Source organism: Molothrus ater, chromosome 3 (genome assembly GCF_012460135.2).
Source record: "Molothrus ater isolate BHLD 08-10-18 breed brown headed cowbird chromosome 3, BPBGC_Mater_1.1, whole genome shotgun sequence".
Classification (NCBI taxonomy): domain Eukaryota; kingdom Metazoa; phylum Chordata; class Aves; order Passeriformes; family Icteridae; genus Molothrus; species Molothrus ater.
The window spans coordinates 15,684,483-15,703,648 of NC_050480.2; the positions used below are offsets into that span (position 1 = coordinate 15,684,483).

Here is a 19,166-nt window from a genome sequence, read left to right on the forward strand (position 1 = left end):
AGCCCTGTTGAAAGTGGAGCAGGATCTCCCTTGTGGTCCTGCCAGCGTTCCCTGCCCGCCTCCACCTGTTTGGGTTGCCGAGAAGAAACCAGAGTCGATTATCAGGCCGGCTGCTTTGTCAGGTGCTGCTTTGATGTAAACTCAGCCACGATCAGATGTGCTGATGGCAGCAAACAGCCAAAGAGAACCGAACTGCCCTGCAGAGATTAGAGCCAGCGGGGCTGTGGACAAATCACGGAGATTAAACGTGAACGAGCTGAGAAGTCTTGGGAGAAGCACCCAGGGAGGCAAAAATAAGCAATGCAAAGAGAAAGCAGGAAAACGAGGTAGACCAAGGATTGACTAGACCCTACTAATGCATAAATCAAAGCCCTTCCCCACCTCTTGATACTTCAGCTTTGTACAAATGCTCCTGCTTCCCTTGCTGCAGGCTAGCTGGCTGACAGAAACCCTGAGTGCACCTTTGGTGCATTCTGCCTGTCATAGGCATCACTGCAGAAACAACTCAGCCCTCACAGGGGGGAAAAAACAGGCTTCCCCCACCCACCCCTTTCTTTTATCCTTTTTTCCTTTTTCAAAAATTTGTGGAGAGCTGGTGACCTTTTGCCAGGGTAGAGGACAAGGCCAGAAAGTCCCATGCCCACATCTAAGGTGAAGCAATGCAGCTTCCCTTCCTGCAAATCTGTCCCTGCCTGCAGCTCAGCTGCATTTTGCAAGGTTTCTTTAAAATTTGTAGAGTAGGACTCTGCTTTTGAAGGTGGAAACATTTAATTTGGGGCACTATAGCACATCATAGCATTAAATTTTTTTTTTTCATTTTTTATCTGTTGCTAGTGGCGATGTTCTGCCCTGCAAGCTCTCAGATTTGAGGACCATTTCCCATTTAGGGACCACTCAGCAATGTGCCAGGTGGCAGATATGGGTATTGAGACACCCAAATTCATGGGGAAAACCAGAGAGCACCAGAGAAAAGCATTTTTTTCACTGATCAACCTTTCTGCAGCTAAATGAGGCCTGATGCCTTATTACAGGCACATCTACCCTTGGAATCCCAATTGCAGACACCAATCTCTGTGTCCATCAAAAAGGGAATTTCTCCAGCAACAGCAGCAGAACTGTAAAATTCCTCCTGCAAACACACTGAAATTCCCCTTGCCACTGCACACCATGGCTCTTCTCACCACCACGTGCAAACCAGGGCAGCCACATGGTGCTTACACTTGCAAACACGAGGGGGAATTTTCAACCCTGCTGGCCAGAAGTGGCAGAGTAAGAGCAAGATGTCATGGAGGCAGATTTCTGCACACCAGGCCTATTATTTGCTAATGAGATTTCAGCTGTGATCCTCCCAACTCAAAGCAAACCCCAGGGATCAGTAGAGTCAGGAATTTGTTGTCAGCATGTCCTGGACTCTCTCCCCTCATGCTGTGGTGCCAGGCTGGCCTGGGCAGTGCTGCCCTCACCAGGGATCTCTCTCTACCTGCTCCCAGCCTCACGGGAAAGTGGCTTTCAGGAAGAGATGGAAATTGAAATGCACACACTGCAACATTCCAGCAGTGTCCTGAGACAGCTTCACCTCCACAGTGCCAGCCTGGTCCTCCAGTGCACTGCACAAACACAGGGAATGAACAGGAGCCTGTGCCAGCTGCAATGGTCCCACAAGCTGGGAAGGACCAAACTCCCCACCTCCTCAGCCATGGACTCAGGAGAATTGGCTCAGGCTGCCTCCTGAATGAAAGAACAGCTTTCCTAAGGACTCAGCTCACACTGCCAGCCTGCTAAGGAGCTGCACTGACTGGAAACCTAAAGGACAGCTGTTTGTTCCTCCCTTTCCACCCTGCTTCCTCCTCCCCAGCCAAAGGAGGGGGAAAGTTGCCAGAAGAGACTTCATCTAGGTGCCATGGATAGAGAGAAAGAGATAGGACACCCCTTCAAACTGGAAAAGGGGAGAAAATGTTCCTGTAGGAGCACAAAGCAGCCACACAACTGCTCCTTTTGCCATTGTCAGAGGGAGGCAGCTCAGTCCAAGGGAGAGCGGAGTAACCTGCAAGAGTCTGAACAGCTGCAGAACACCCCACCAGCTGCACTTGGATTCTTAACTCGCTTCACCATCAACTCAGTGACAAAAGGCTTTAGTGCTCCTAATGAAAATACAGTCCCTGCACCAGTAAAATCACACAGCCCTGAAAAAAAGCCCCTTTTGGTAGTAGAATTCATGTGCAAACAGGTTTCAGGTCCAAGTTGCTGAGACTGGGACAAAATGTTTGATACCTGGGGCTGGAGACAGAGAGGAAAGGGAGGATTTGAAGGTGTTTGGGAGACACTTCATGACTGCTTTTGATTTGTTTCCAAAATATCCATGTTTTCTACTTGTGCTAATGCTCCCTGTAGTTTAAAAGGCAAAATGTGATCCAAAAATGCCTTATGGGTCCTGAGCCAGCCTTTGCATTTTTGAAAGTGCCTGTTAGGTACTTTCTGCTCTGAATTCCTGTGGAAGGTGCCCCCACATCCTTCTCCAAGACTGTTGTAAGCAACTGAAGTGCTTTAGGAAGAGATTCAGCAAATCTTGTTGCTTTGTCTTCTGTAAACTTCTTGGACTGGTGAGCATAAAGGAGTAAAAAAAACCCCAAACCAGTGGTCCAGCTACTCATGGAGTGTCTGCACACAGCTGCCAGTGTTGACTTGTTCTTTCCAGTCAGTCTCCTCACACACTTCTTTTCCTCAGCTGAAGAAGACATGAAAAACCAGCTCCAACCACAGCAAAAATTACAATTCAGACAGTATCACAGCCCTGCAGACATGAGTGATAGCCCAGAGGACACTAGAACATTGAGCATTAGACAGAGAACATAGAACACAGAACTAGAACATTAGACAGAGACAGTTCTGCCATGACCACACACATGCCTTCTGCACATCCCACTGTACCTCAATCTGCTCCTCTGATCACAGAGCTGTCCACTGGCTTTGGAAAGACATGTTGGGATAAAGTTGTGTGGCACGAGCAGCAGGACTGCCCTCCTTTCCCCTGTGTTGCTGTGGCCAAGACTAGTTGCTCCCTCAAGCAATAGAGGAGACCCTTACTAGGGGTTCTTTGGGCTACTTACACCAACAGGCTGCAGCTGACAATTAGCAATGTGGATCTAGCATGGGAGAGGCCAATTTGTCTGCCCATTTATCACTGGAGCTGGAGTCTGTAACAGACAAACCCCCCAGTGTGGCACAAGGCGCCTGTATCCATGCCAGCAAACGTGCTTGGGGTGGGATGGGCTCTTCCCCCCAAGGGACAAGTCCAGAGGGTTCAGTCCTGTGCAGAGCCAGGCCAGCCCAGTGTGGATCATGAGGATGGAGCTGAACACCACTGAGGTCTTTGGGGTTGGTACTGCAGCAAGGTTTGGGGTGCCCACAGACCATGGCACGGGACCCCAGCTCCCTCAGGTACCCCTGACAGCTGCTTTTCCTACAAGGTGTCCTGCTCAGCAGCTGGAAGCCAGCCAACACTGTGAGGTCTGATCCAAAGAACTTGCTTTTCTCCCCTTGTGCAGTGCCTCCTGAAGACCAGCTCAGATAAGGCAACACTTTCTGCTGTTGGTAAGATGAAGACAGTCTTGAAAACCACACCTGGCCTCAGCAAACTGCCTTCACTGCAATTCTGTGCTGAGGGAAACAAACACCGAGTGTTTAATCACTTAAAGAGTCTAAAACCAACTGAGACACGTTTCACTGGAAAAGCAAAACTGAAAGCATACACGTGGCTGCTGAGCTGAGCCTGCCCCTTGGCTTCCCCTCCCTCTCCAGGTAACTTCATTGCTTTAAATATGGAAGGTGAGGCTCACACCATGGCCGCAATCCCAGCAGGGAACCTTCTCCTATTTTGGGGGTTTGCTTGCTGGAGCTGGTGTGAACCATGCAAACACCACGACCTGCCCATGCACCAGCACTAAGAAACCCTGATGAGCAAAGTGAGCAAAGATCACTCACAGCAGCTCCATGACAGTAAGTGGAGCAAATGCCACCTGGGCACACAACCAGTGAGGGCACAGGTGACAGCCCAGCAGAATCCCTCAGGGAACACAGCCCAACCTGATGCCTCAGATCAGCATATTGCACACACAGGGTACATATTCTAAACATACAAAACTATGCCAAAAGGATCATTAAGCATATGGAAAGAAAGCCAGAAGAATCATTAAGGATGTTTAGACAAACATTAAAAATATGTACAATACCCTAGTTTGACTCTCCTTTGAATTATTTTGTTTCCCACGGGACCTCAGTGTCTTTTATTTCAAGGAGAAATATTTTTTTGCCCCTTCATATTCTAGAAGTAGTCCCAAGCCTTACTTGAGGCCCACAATCCAATTACTATATGGGGCACAGCACAAGGAACCTCTGGAGGTATGTGCCAGGTCAGCAGGGTCCTGACAGAATCACTGGACCTGCAGAGGAAGACTCAGAGACCCTAAACTAGGAAAAATACTTTTCCTTGGTGAGAATATAGTGAATCCAGACATGAGACAGTCAGAATCCCCCTCTGCCTTTGAGATGTGAGACCTGTGCCAGCTGAGTCCTTCTCAGGTATTGCTGACAGAGTTGCTCTTTGTAACCTGTCTGTAACACAGGGTTAACAACATAGATTACATTTTAAAGTACAGGTTGACAAGGTGAAAACAAGAGCTCCATCAGTTTTGGATGCATCACATGTGAACCTGACTCCCAGTGCCACAGAGCCATGACTGAGTATCAAACAAGCAAAGCTCCTAACTGCTTAAATACATCCCAGAGAAATTAGCATTTCTGCACATTCCAGTCAGGCAACCCATACTGGGTACCAAATGACAGAAGTGCACAAGTGACCTCCTGCAAAAAAAGCTGGCATGGCCAGCTGCTTCCAGCCAGGAGAGCATCACACTCCACTGTGCCTTCTCTGCAATTTCCACCCAGGCCACCCCTTCCCTTCAGCCACAGGAAGCAGGGGCCCTTCAGTGAAGTTTCACTGCACCCTGCTGATTCAATCTACGCAGGGCACAAGGCAAGGATCAGGTGAGGACAGGAGGATAAGTAAGGAACAACTGCCACATTGCAGACACATGACAGGACTGAAGCTGCAGCTGCAAATCCACAGCAGAGTTTTGCTTTGGAGGATTTGATTTTATACCTACAATGAGGAACTATAATGTACCTCCTTATCTAAAAATAATTTTTGAAAAAGGTCTTCTCACATCTGGACTTGTATCAATGCTACGACAGGCACCAGCAGCTGCATTTACACCCTCAGTCTGCAGTCCAGCTCTCTACCAGCAATAACTGACAGCAACAGGGGGGCTGTGGCAATGCAGCTCCCACGCACCCCATGGCTGTGACACATTTCTTCTGCAGAACAGGAACTCAGACCCTTGCAGCTCCAAGGCTCACTTCCAGATTTTGGAGGAAAGCAGCCAGTGGGCACAGTGTGTGCACCTGTAATCCAGCCCAGGCATTCCCTTCTCTCCAAATGCTCCTGCTCTCCTCATGCTTGTATCCCACTTTCTCCACCATCTGCTCTTCCTACAGCTATCCCAGCTGCCTATACTCTAGTACTGCTTCACCTTCCTATTTCTTCTTCTGCTGAGCTCTTGCTTTGTGTTTTCTTCCAGCTCCTTCGCCAACTGTTTGTAGGCCTCTGAATTTAAATGTGTTTCTTCCCATCTCCTTTCACATTCCAGGCTCTCTGGAAGGAGCAGACCAGGCTGCTGCTGCCTTTAATGGCTATGCTCTTCGGTAGAGGCCAGAAGACAAAAAACTTCTCTGATTTTGTAGCAGACACTTCTAGCAGGTACTATGTAATTATTAGATGACCTATGCTTTTATAAATTATATTCAAGTGTATTTTGCAACTATCCTGTATTTTCAAAATGCTCTGAAATTTACAAGATAAATATGCAGAGTTGCAGAACTGGCACAAAATGTAAATGGCTGGACCAAGTGTGATTCATCTCACATGCACTGAGCTACATCTCCCTCACATCCTAAAAGGCCACCAGATATTCAGCTCAAGTGCAGCAGTCCAACAACCCAACTTTACACATGATGATTTCATTACCAGGTAAAATTCTGTACAACAACTCAATGTGATAAGAGTTAACTTCAGTACACACTCACTGCATTTGAGGACACGTACACATGCTTATTTGCAAGCTTTACTTTTGGCATCTCAAAATGAATTTGCTGAGCTAATGATATTCTGAGAAGGTGTCAACATTCTGGGTGCTGTGGGCAGTCCAGCACTGCCAGCACCTGCGGCAGGTGGTGGTGCTCTGGGTAAGGCAGAGCTGAACCCCCAGGTGTCACAGCACAGGCTTTCAGATAATACTGAGCAGAGCCCAGCCCTTCTTAGCAGCCATTCAGGAGCCTGCAGCTCACTTCACAGTGGGATCTTTGGACTTTGCTTCCTGGCCATGTGCCAACATAGGGAATTGCATCTGAACCAGGTGTCCTCCGCTGCTTGGGCTGGATTGGCACATAGGCACCTGCTCCTCAGTGACACCAGTTCTGGGCTCAAAGTGATGCACCCTGACATGTCTGGTGACAATGCACAGCAACACAAATGTGCACAAAGCATGGACTGCCATCCTGCCCATGAGGCTGCTGGCAGCATTAAACCAGACCCTGCATGTTGTGTCAATGGGAACAGCATGGAAGGACGGCCCCTGATGCAGCTGAATCTGTTAGCCAAAACCTTCTGCATATGAACAAAGCTGCCTGTACAACACAGAGGAGATAAGCAAGAGGATGCCGTCCATCCCACAATCAATAACAAAAAAGGAAGCTTGAGCTAGGAGACAAAAAGCAGTCCTACATCTTAAGGCAGGCAGCATCTACCGCAAAAGGCTGAATTTGGATGTAAACTTTACATCTTTCAGCAGCGTGAAGGTCTGTGGGATGCAGAAAGAACATAAAAACCCCATAAACACATTCTGGATAGTACCAGGTTTCACAAAGTTTCAGATTGGTACATCAGTCACAATAGAAATCTCCTTTTTCCCCTCCCCCATCCACGGCACGCCACCAGAACTGCACTCAGAGACTGGAAGACAAATGGGCAGCTGCCTCTGGAGGCAATTGTGAGGAGACTAAAGATCAACTTGCAGCTGGCACTTCCACCCCCACCTCTCCTTAATACTTCAGTCCACTCGCTGCCAGACAAGGATCATGAGTCAGCTCCTAAACATATTCTCCTTGGAACAATAGCTATAGCTCTGTGCTGCAGCTATCCCACTGCTCCAGCTCCCAGGGACATGCCACAGTCACGGAAACAAAGGCACCAATTTTAACCTAGGGCAGCCCAAGACCAGAACTGAAGGATACAAAAAGCATGCACTAAAGAATACTGTGCTAAACCTGGGAGATTAGCAAAGCTCATTTTGACATGTAATGGGCATGAAGTCAGTGCTGCAATGAAAATCTGCAGAAACAGCAAACAGAAGTGGGTTTGGGGCTACATGGTAAAGCAGATGGCTTTTGCTTAAACCTTTTCTGCTACATCAGGGTGCAGTTTGATACCACATCATTGTATACTGCAGTACTAATTAGAGGGCAAAGGAGACAATTTAGCCTTTACAAATTAACTTTACCATAACCACAGGAGCAGAATCTCCTGCACTCACAAAGATGGAACCCCAGCACTGGTCTCTCAAGGAGAGTAAAAAGCTTCCTTTTGCAAGGACAACCTTTCAGCTTACCCAGCTGATGACATCAAACTCAGGCTTTTCTGACCCAAGTGCTGTCAGACAATAAAGAATTCAAATGACAGATAAAAAAAAACACACTAGAGATTTCTCCTAACAAGATGTTAGGCGATGAACTGGTGGTGACTACTGAGCACTTAAAGAGCTGTGCACATAATAAAGACATGGAAGAGTTTATGTCCATGCACTATCAAGAAACAGCAGCACCCAGAACATGCCTTACCTGCAGCAGTAGAGACCCTGAGAGCTCCAAGCCTTACCTCCACTGAGAGCCCTCTGATGAGATGTTTACAGAGCTACAGTGCAAGCTAACGTGAGAGGAGAAATCTGTGACTGCTGTGTTTCTGGTTTTCTCTAGCTAAGAAATCAGCAAACCCAGTTGTCCTTTCTCACCTCACCATAGCTGGTGCTTCTTACGGCTGAATCTTGTCAATTACTTTGAAGAAGTCTCTAACCCTAAATATCATGAGCCACATTGCCCTACAAGCCAGAAGGGAAATTGGAGACAGAAGTAAAAGACTGACTCCCAACACGATAAAGAGATAGGAGAATTGAAGGATAATCTGCAGGACCCTGCCAGGTGTGGTTTGTGGGACTGAGCAGCACAAATCAGAAGGTCCTACAGCATATCAATTTTACCACTAACAGAAAAGTGAGCAATGCACACATTCTGTAAAAAAAGACAGCAAGCTGTATACATATGTATCTTTTAAATTATTTTATTTTGTGTAAGCTAAAAGGAAATTTACACACTTAAATCTCAAAAGACCTTGGGCATGCATATTGACCTTTTTAGAGGTTCTTCGACATAGCTCTCTTTTTTCCATAGGAATTTCCCCAGACATTTACAACCCATAGTTTTTTACTGTATATACAGCCTAAAACCATAGCAATCTATGATTATGTCATTTTACACTGTGCAAAATCAAACAGGAATAGTGGTACAATAGAACATAAAAATTTTTAACAGGTAAATTTCATTGTAAGACATTCATATTGTTTTGGTCCTTCATTTCCAAATCAAACTGATTAAGAGCAGACAACCTTCTAATGACCAAAAAAAAAAAAAATCAAGTGTTTAGACAGTAATCCATAACTGGAACAAGAAATTACTGACAGCATACCTTTCAAAAGGCTATATAGTGACAGAGCCATACTACTGAAGTTCAAGAACATAAAAACTGATCAGCCAACCAATCAAACAGGGGGAGGGGATGGGGGAAAAGAAAAGGAAGAACACATCTTAAGCTTGTTAAAACACAAAAGAAATTACTGGGTTTTAAAGAAACGATAACTGAAAACCCACAAAAGGGACAATATTACCTTTTGATTTTTTTTCCAGCAAGAAATATTTTAATATATGCAGGAAAGAAAAAGTTGCTCAATACAATCTGAAAGTCTTAAGGGGCAACTTCACAGATCGTGAAGATTGAAGTTTTCATTATGTGTTTATAGGTTTTTTTTTAAACTTTTAGAAGTTTTTTAAGAAGGACACCACCAGTGTATTTCACAAAGACATAAATGTATACAGCCCAGCACAACAAAAAGAATAGATCTTCAAAAAGATTTACCCCCAATTATTTACATTTTTCTCTAATATAAATTTAGGACTCCAGTATGTAAATAAATATACATTACTATGTATACCTTTCTAGTGCTGCTTACCAACAAATCATCTGAACTTGATATTTTTTTAATTAAAGCAAGATTGCTTTTTACGACCCGCAGAGGGAAGAAAAAAAATCAATAGAAAACGTCCAATTCACATCACTTTAGTCTACCTTTTCTTGGCAGCTTGTTGAAGGTGTTAATGTGGCTGGGAACATCAACACCTTGGCATGCATGAAAGTTAAGTCAGGAAGGCTAGAAATCACCTTGGCAGCCTCTTCACTAAGGTGTTCTTCCTTTTTAGGCTTCCTGTTGGGAAGAAGAGAACAAAGTGCATTAATCCAGTACCTAATATCCCTGGGATCACTGAAACAATCACTGATTGAAGCAATGTTCTGTCAGCTTGTCTCCCACTGACAGGCACTTCTGCAAGCTACTTGAAGGTAGTCTAATGTTATAATACCTACCTGCCTACCAATCATGTGTTAACAGAGAGAGTCAGCAAAATGTTCCTGTGTATATTGTTGCAATAAGGAAAAAATGTCCTATTCAAATAATAATTTTTACAGATATTTTTTTAGCAGCTTCAAGAGTCAAGGGACTCAGTTGAAGAGATAACCATGCCCATATTCTAGAGATAAAACAGTTGGAGCATTAGTTCTAAACTACCTAAATTTGGTACAATTCTTTAAAAATACAATGGAAAAGATCTTAAAAGGACATTAAGAAACGTCTAAGTTACTTCTCAGTAATTTTAAAATAAAAAAAGCACTTATGCTGTGTTTTCAACATGACTGTTCTCACACTGCCCATCATGCCACTCTACACTGTGATTCCAAAACCATTTTTCCCCTCAGGATTCAGCAGCAGCAGAAGGTGCCTCACAAATAAGTGTATCTACTTGCTTTGAAGTACAGGAGTATGAGCAGCCATGATGCATACAGCAGTTTGGGAATCACTAGGGTTTACTTTGCCTTTTGCATTATTCACAAGAATTACTGAGCACAAATGAATAAAGAAGTCTGAATCCCATGTCACTTGGTTCTCACTATTATGCAAAAAATTCACACTTCCCAAGTAAAATGAAGCCTGGCTCAGACTGCTATAGACCCCCCTCCTTTGCCCAAACATCCATACTTTACACATATCTGGCTTATCTTTGAAGAACACTGCCTACCACTAGAAATACTCAGTTTTCCATCAAACATTATTCCAGTTTCAAAAAGGCACCTGCTAAATCCTGTAATGATGTAAGAAATTGCAACTGCATAAGCTCCCTCACCTTTGTGGGAAAAAAAGCTGAGACAAAATGCTTGAACCAAAGAAACTGCTTTCCCTAGGGCACTTCAGAAATCTCCTTTCTGTATCTGGTCTTATTTATAATCTTTAAACCAATCCCATGAGAGGGCAATGTCCACTCCAATCATGAAGCAGCATGTACTTTTTGTCAGCCCCCACGAGGATTGTTTCCTCAGCTGAGCAGAGACCAGTGGAAAGCAAGGGGCCACATGTTTGCTTCCACAAAGCTCAGAATTCCTTAGCTAGAAGAAAAAAAGAGCTGGAGTCAAATGCATCCTTGACATCTGATGATTGTGGTGACCATCACCACTGATCATAGTGCTGACACTGAACTATCACTTCTGTTTGCCACTGAAATCCCCACTCGATGAAAGTTCTCCAGATGAGGCAGCCTAAACACTAAATCTGACTTACCTTCACAGAACAGCAATATTTTTTTTTCTCTGCTACAGTGGAATTTCACGAGCTACTGACTAGGCAGATTACCAAATTCTGGAGGATAAACAAAGCTGCGTGCTGGTTTTACTGAAGGAAGAAGCAGAGAGCCAATATGTGCCTCCTCTAACAACTTCACAGTCAGCTCTGTTTGCACTCAAAGGACTATCTCTGAGCTGTTGAAATGTGGTTCCCACCCACCCTGTGTTATCAGTATCTGGTGCCACTATTAATAATCACTTACCACAAGCCCCTTAAAGGTACCAACTCCTGATGATCAAGGACTTAGAGCTAACAAAGGAGTGTTTGGCAGAGGAAGCCAAGGGAAGAGGGCTGCATTGGAGATGTTCCTGTAATTGTTCATCAGGCTAGATGAAGCTCACACACTCCTTGCTATTTATATTCCTCTTCCTCCTCTGCTCAACTGCAGCATGCAAAGAAATGGCACTGCTGGGTCCCAGAGGCAGCGCTGCCTTTCACTCCACGGTCACATGCAGCACCTTTGTCACAGGATAGTGCCATCACTCCTGCTTTGCAGAACAGCACACCAGTGAGGGGTCAATCCCACCCAGTTACCCACTGCTCCCCTTCTGGCTGGAATATTCCCCTTTGCAATACTTTATCTACTCCAATGCAATGTAAATAGTATTTCTAAAGCAGGAGAAGCTAATGCACTAACACAGCAACCACTGCTTAACTGTGACCAAGACAGAACTATAGATACAATCACTAGGTAATGAGACTCAAACCCTTTTCTGAAATCATCTCAGTGCAGAAAGGGATGAGATGGCCAAAATTCTCCATTCCTCAGTGGAGAGAGGCAGGTTCCTCTGCAATAAAACAAAACTGGACACTACAAGTACTCTTTCTGGGTAACAACCACCACTTCTGGTAGCAAATATCACCAGGACAACCCTAAAGAGTTACTCATTAACTCTAATTTTAAAAGACAAAGTAGCATCATCACTGCAGACAGGTTTTACCTTTTAAAGGTGGCAAACTGCCCACTAACTGTCATGTCCATTAATAGAGGCAAGAGAAGTGACTGCGCATTAACTTCAGGCACCACTTTTGCTGAAGATTTCCCATTGCCAAGAGATTCTTTTGCTGAGCCCTGATCAGTGGAGAGGAGTCTTGCAGAGCTTTTCCTGCTCAAGCACTCCTCATTTCTAGGTGCCATGGCTTAAAGAACAGACACCTGAGTGAGTGGACTGTCAGTGGCAGCTGTCCTATTTCTATCTGCTTTGGAATCAGAACTTTTGATTACAAAACCATGAAAGGACCCATCCCTGGATCAAAACAAAGTCTCTGCCTCATTGAGGTTTCAAAATAATCCTCTACAGCACACTTTGCCCCTATCCATCTCTTTTCTTACACTAGGTTGGATTCCCTCCCAAGAAGGACAGGAAGGATATACCCCTACCCAAGCATTTGTACCAGCCCCTCTGTCTGTAGGCACTAAATTTCCTTTTCAAAGGCATGTTAACACTAAGCCACAAGAAATGAACCAGACTTACAGGCAGGAAAGTTGCTGGAAGAAAATCAGGCAAGAAAGAGGGAATGCTTTGTCCATCCATCACTTGCATGTCACTGTTCTGTTTTGCATTCCAACCCCTTCCTGCAGCATTCAAGTCTTTCAGGGCTTCAGTCACCTCTCATGTTTGCAAAGAGTTTTTAGGATAGCACCAGCAAGGCCAGGCTTTATCAGCAACAATGATTAGAGAAATGCACTTTAAAAACACTCTGTAATTAAGAGTTAGCCTGCTCCATCCAACACCATCCCCAAGGAGTATTTCCAGTTTAAATGAAGGTTTTGGCCATTTCTTGGAAAGGTATCAGTGCTCTGCTTTCCTTCAAAAAGACAGCAGATAAACTTTTGATCTCTGCCAATTCTATGGAACTAGGCAAGGCTGGAGACTCTGCGGAATGCTGCTCTGGATCCCTGACCTTCAACACTTATTGCTGCTGTCAACGTTTCAGGCTCAAGCTGAGGACCAAGTTTTCCTCCTCTCCCAATACTTTCCTGCTGAGAAACAGACTTTCTGGTTCAAGAGATGGCTTTGCAACAAAAGACAAGGCTACTTTAGACAAAGACAACTCTTCACACGGCATCCCACAGCTGAACAGTGGTATTTTCACTCTAAACTTTACCCTAAAGATCCTGAGTTCAGCCAACAAATATGGGATAGCCTCAGCACTACTGAAGTTGCCATCAAAGTGATCCTAAATCTACTGATCTTGTCTTCCTCAGTCAGTTATCACTGATGTCTAATAGTTAACATTTCCAGGCTGGTGCATGAAGCTCATTGTCATTGACCTGGCTGTACCCAGCCACTCCTATTTTAAAGGCTCCAGTTCATTACAAAAGAATTTATAAAACTGAAAAGAAAAACAAATTTATTACAAAAAGCTAACATTGTACCACACTAGTTGGCATACTACTGAGCCTATACCTTCTTATTTTTCAGAAGGCTTCTGGCCTGAAAAAACAGACTGCTTTTCTTTTGGGGAACATGAAATCAAGAAGAAAAAGCACATGAATTTTTTTTTTGTTTAACTCAGAGTTGATAAGAACATACAAAATGTATTAAACCATGAAAACAGCAAATCCTTGTGTGTGTCTGAACTTAGCCCCCAAGTCTGAGGTCCCAGCCTGGTACAATGCTCCATCACAGATCTAGAACCAGTTCCTGCTGGTAAGCAATGCTCTCCAGAACAGGGGAAGAGCTCTGACATCTGGATAAAGAGCTTTAAGAGCACAGGTAAGAGCTTTCAAGTGCATTGTGGAAGCACTCAGGAAAAAACCAAACCCCTCATATCAAAAAAAACAGTACAGAAAAATGAGGGTCAACACTTATTTAAGCAAAGTTCCTTTGTAAACAAAAAGCTAAGACATCTTAAAGCAAGGTACAAATCTAAGAGTGCAGATATAACAAAGATACATTTAGAGTTTGCATGTCCTGCTGTGGTTACTTTTAAATTAAGCTTAGAATATAATACAAAAGTATTTCAACTGTAACTATGTTTTCTAATTCCTGAAAGCCAAACTTCCACTACAGTATCTCCAGGAAGAGCATGTGCACTCCATGGATAGAAAAAGAAGCAATCCAGAAGACCCAAAAATCAGCATTGAAGTGGGGAGTTCCCTCTACTGGTTCTCCCTTGAAATTTCATGGCTTGTTGATTTCATGCTCACTTTCAAAATTATCACTGCAGGAAAACTGGGAAGATAGTTTTCTTAGTAAAAGAGCATGTTTGACAAGAACTCTTGAAAATTACAAATCAGTCATTTTAAGCAAGCCAGCTCCACCCCACCATTACTGTGCCTCCTCCTAAGGGCTGTTGCATGAAAACACATCTACTTTAAGAGTGCTGAATAAACCCTAAGGCTCACTTGGGAGTGAAGATATGTTATCATGCACTTGTTGCATGTTGAGGCACACATTTCCAAAAAACCAATGTTTTACTTGGTAAAGATTCCTCAGCATTTCTTTTGAAGGGCACAAACATTAATTATATGTTAAGACAGTCTAGGATCCTACTGCTAAGACACACATAAATAAATAAACCCAAAGAATACAAGCTTATAAATGGAGAGATGATTCTGGACCAAATCAAAGCCCAGACTTCAAGCAAGCCATTTGATGTCTAAAGCCTTTCTACAGATGCTGCCTATAAAAAAAAGCACAAAACTACTTTATGTGTGCTCCATTGAGGCAGAAGTGACATCCTAAACCAACTACACATTCAATTCTTAACGTGCAACAGCAAAATTAAACTGATGTTTGCTCACTGAAGTTTTGACAGGTGTTAGGAATATTTGTGAAGGGACAAATATAGTCATAATTATTAGTCTGTTATCATTTTACTTGTGCAACATTCTGTATTTATAAATTACACAGAGACAAAGGAGAGTCTCCTGCCTCAGCCCTAGGTCACTGAGCTGATTCAGTTTACCCTGCCACTCTCAGGAGCCACTCTCAGCTCTGATGTTCAGAAAGTTGCTTCCTACAGTTCAGTCATTGGCTCTACCTTTTCAGCATAAGTCCTGGTGATCTTTTTCCTTCAGCTCATAAACTCTTACCCATCTCATTTTAGACTTCTGAGTTAATTTGAAATAAGAACTACAGTACAACGAACTTCAGATTTAAAATCTAAAGCCTTTTGATCATTCAAGAACTTCTGCCCTAAAACTGCACACAAATTCACACCTCACATTTCACACCACCCTTAGAAACAGAAGAATAATGTGCAATGAAGAGCATTTACCTTGTGGACGTGCTTGCCTTCTCCACTGTGGACATAAGCCTTGCAAAAGCATCAGTCACTCTGCTGCTTGCATTGGAAGTTTCCAGTTTTGAGGTTGTCAATTCATACAACTCAGGATCCACACCTTATAGTATAAAACAATAATCAGTGATGGTTGGAGGCAAGTAAAGTCATAATTAGTCACAGACCAACTTGCTAGAAACTGCTTTCTGTAAACATCTGAATCATTTATAATTTGAAGATACATAAAAAGAACATGACAGAACATGTTTGTGTTTCTGAAGCATCATCCTCTCTCCCCATCATTTTTCAGCAGCTTTTTTAGCTGTAGTAGAAAACACGTGCCTTGGATCAAGTCTGGCATACAAGGTCTCAGTCTGTGAGTAAAAAAAAACACAGTCTGATTGACTTTTCAGAGTGAAACCTCTATAAAAATGTCAGCTGTGTCAAAAATGGATTGTTTCAATTATTTCAACTCAACTGCCTGTATTAAAAGAACACTGCATGTTAACAGGGACCAACTCTTCACCTAGAGATTACAAACAACACTGGCATGCAATAGAGTTCATTTAGTATCTGGCTTTTCACTAGGGGTTGTGTTAAAATTTTAAGTGAGGAAAAGAAGCTTTTATGAAACAGAAGTGGAATGGCATTAAAAAAAAGTTACATACTAATATGCACAGAACCACCAAAACTTTTAGTCTATGCTCCCTTTTCAACTTTCAAGTATTCATAAGTATTTCTAATGGCATTAAGAATCTGAATGTTTCAGCCTTGAATTTCTAGCTTCAGTTATCTGAGGTCAGATGCTGAATTTTGACATCACTTTTGCTGAAAATGGATTTCAAATTTTAGCAGCAGAGGTCATTCTGAATACACTGCAAACAATGGAAAGCCATATGCAAAAAATACATATGTATGAGCTAAATTTATCTGTTTAGTATCAAGCATCACATCTCAGTAGGAAGCAGCTCTAGGATTTTTAAATATTACATACTGTTTCTTAAAAAAACTTCTAGGAATTAGAATTACCAAAATAAATCAAGAGGAAAGAGTGTTACAGCAAGTTTTGTTACATTTGAAATTGCTGATACTTCCCTAGCTACAGTTTCAGATATTTTATGCTTCACAGGTTTCATGAAGCGTACATATGTGCCAATCACAAGGTGTTTTCAAAGACAGCACAGAATTTTTGTTCATAAGCACTGTGTTTATTCAGAGACACCTCTGAGCTAAACAGGTGTCACACTTGTGCCTGTTGATGTGGACAACACAAAAGCATTTCATCCTACTGCAGAACAAACACTGCAAATACTGGGACCTGGTGCTCCCATGCAGCTCCCCGATACAAAACCAGCATTTACTAATGTTTGCTGATGATTGTATCCAGTTTACTTCTCAGGATCAAGATGCTTTTAGAAGTATTCCTGAAACACCAAAAGATTACCAGAAATAAATGCCAGTGCCTATTGTCCTGCCTTTACCAGCAGTAACTGCAGCACTGTGTGTGCTAAGAGACGATGTTAATCATCCCCAAACCTGCTTTGCATGAGCTCTCTACAAGCAGTGTCTTGACCATTTATCCTTTTGGGACACAGTAATTCTTCTTTTATTGTGAGGAAACTTGGCTGACCAAAATGTGAAATAAAGAAAATCATCTGGTTAAGTTGCAGGACGTGGAAGATTTGTTCCACATAGAATGAGTTGATTAGAAATTAATCAGCTGTCCTTTTAACATACATGTTTTTTTAAGTCTGGATTTTCGGAATTGATTTGATGCAGTTCCATGCAAAATATCAAAATATGTGCTGTCCTGAGACCGGTATACCAAGACTTCTAGAAATGTCAGATGTTTACAGAACGTAGAAATAGGAAAAAGCCTGAATATTCCATAAAATATCCACTTTCAATCAGGGAGAGGAAGCCTTGAAGAAATACACTTTGACTTGCAGAAGCCTGCGAGATCCCATTAAGGTACAAATTGGAAAGCTAATTGAAGGAAGGAGCCCTTTGACATGCAACTCTGCAACAAACATTAAATGCAACCTTGTAAGTTACATCATTTAGATATTCCCATTTACAGTCCTGTCTTGGGATGTCACTGCTCAATTTACTGCTCTTTAGGCACCTCTTACTCAGCTGCATTTATATTAAACTATTAACATGAAAAATAAAACAATACACTAAATCTGTGGGAAAATACGAGAAATGAGTAACTCCCTATTCATAACTTGGAATGAAAATTTTTATTAAAAAGTTATTTTGAGTACTGATGAAATCAGACTGAGAAGAATTCCATGTCAATCTATAGCAAGTAAAACTAAATCTCCAAAGAAAGAATAAACTTCTACTGAAAAAAGTATCTTCCTTAAGCAAAAAAAAAAAAAAAAAAAAAATCTAGCAATTTGTCTTTCAATTATTTTATGTATTTTTTAAGAGTTGCATATTCTCCATTTTATTCAGATGATGAGAGAGTATTTAAGGAAACCACTGCAAAACCTTAATGAGATATTGAAGGAAAGTTAGCCAACCAAACCCCACACAAAGCTCCTAAACACACACACAAACACACGAGCTGCAAGCCATGAAACAAATGACTTTCCCAGAAACAAGTCAGTAAGAAAAAAAACCCAAAGCCAAACCAAAAGAAATGAAGGGAACAAAAAAAAAAAGGCACTATAGGGCATACCATAGAAGGTGATACCTGTAACTTGATGAAACAACAACATAAAAAATAAAATGCAATAAAAGACTAACAGAGTATTCCTCCAGTAACACCTTCCAGTGTGCACTCCTTCTGCACAAGCAATAATGCATGTACCCAACTACACAAGCAATAATAGGTGCAATGGGCACTGGTGACTTGTGTCAATGGACTTGGCACACACAAAAGAATCTGTAGGACTCAAGCACCTTGCCTTTGCTAGCTGTCACTTCCATGACAAATCTGCCCTCTTTCATCTGATAATGGTATTTCTCAAGGGTGGAATAAAAAGTCATTTAGATTGCCATGCCATAAAATTGCTTTCAGTGATTAGATTTTAAAACTAAAAAAGTGTGTTTCTAAAAAGAAAAAATACCATAATAATTATAATAATTTGTTTGAAATATGGGAGGACCCCAAACATCTTATGAATGGGTTCTAAAAATTAAAATCACTAAGAGGAAAAATATCTTTCCTGTGAAGAAATTGATTATCATGGCTTCAGGCATTGTATTGAAGGAGTACTTGCATTATCAATTTAACCTATGCACTGGAACAAATCCCCAAAGTGTTCCCTGAAATTCCTGCAGGAATTTATTCAAAGTGTAGGTTTTCACAAGCTAGTGCAAAATACTCAGAGCATGTAAAAACCACGTGAAAAATGAATTAAATTACTTTCACACGTTATTCATGGAGAGAGTGGTGTTTTCATCTCCTTTTTAAGGGAGTAAGTTGCAGTTAAAATGCTTTGGGTTCAAAATTAACATTCATGAACTAATACCCCACAAACATGCAACTATCCTTCTTTTCTATTACAAAGGCTGTTAAAACACCTTTTTGACTGTATTATTGGTAGTAGCCCATGACCTCCTGAGCTGTCATGTATCAAGGTTGATAAATTTATATTCACACATGGCTTCCAAACATCGTCATAATCCTGTAATTTAGAGGCACTCAGAGAAGAGAGCAAGCCTCATCTTTTAGGAATTGCCACATCAACACCATTTTTCAAATTTCCTTAAGTGCTTAGAAGAGTTAACTTCTGGAATTTCTCATTTGAAACAAGTGTTTTAACATCTTATTTGCAAGAGCATAAAAGCCATTCATTCCTTCAGCAGGTGACA

General features: G+C 42.3%; 1 protein-coding gene across 2 annotated transcripts in view; it reads right to left on the reverse strand.

Annotated features, from left to right (window-relative positions):
- Nucleotides 1-8,430: 8,430 nt before the first annotated feature.
- The window catches only part of AFTPH (aftiphilin), a 42,480-nt gene continuing 31,744 nt past the window's right edge, over nt 8,431-19,166 (reverse strand). For both annotated transcript variants that reach the window (XM_036379732.2, XM_036379731.2), the window contains 2 exons: nt 15,339-15,462; nt 8,431-9,644 (listed from right to left, as the gene is read on the reverse strand). In XM_036379732.2, the coding sequence (XP_036235625.1) occupies nt 9,500-9,644; nt 15,339-15,462 (269 nt within the window). In that variant the 3' untranslated portion in view covers nt 8,431-9,499. The remainder of the gene's footprint in view (nt 9,645-15,338; nt 15,463-19,166) is intronic.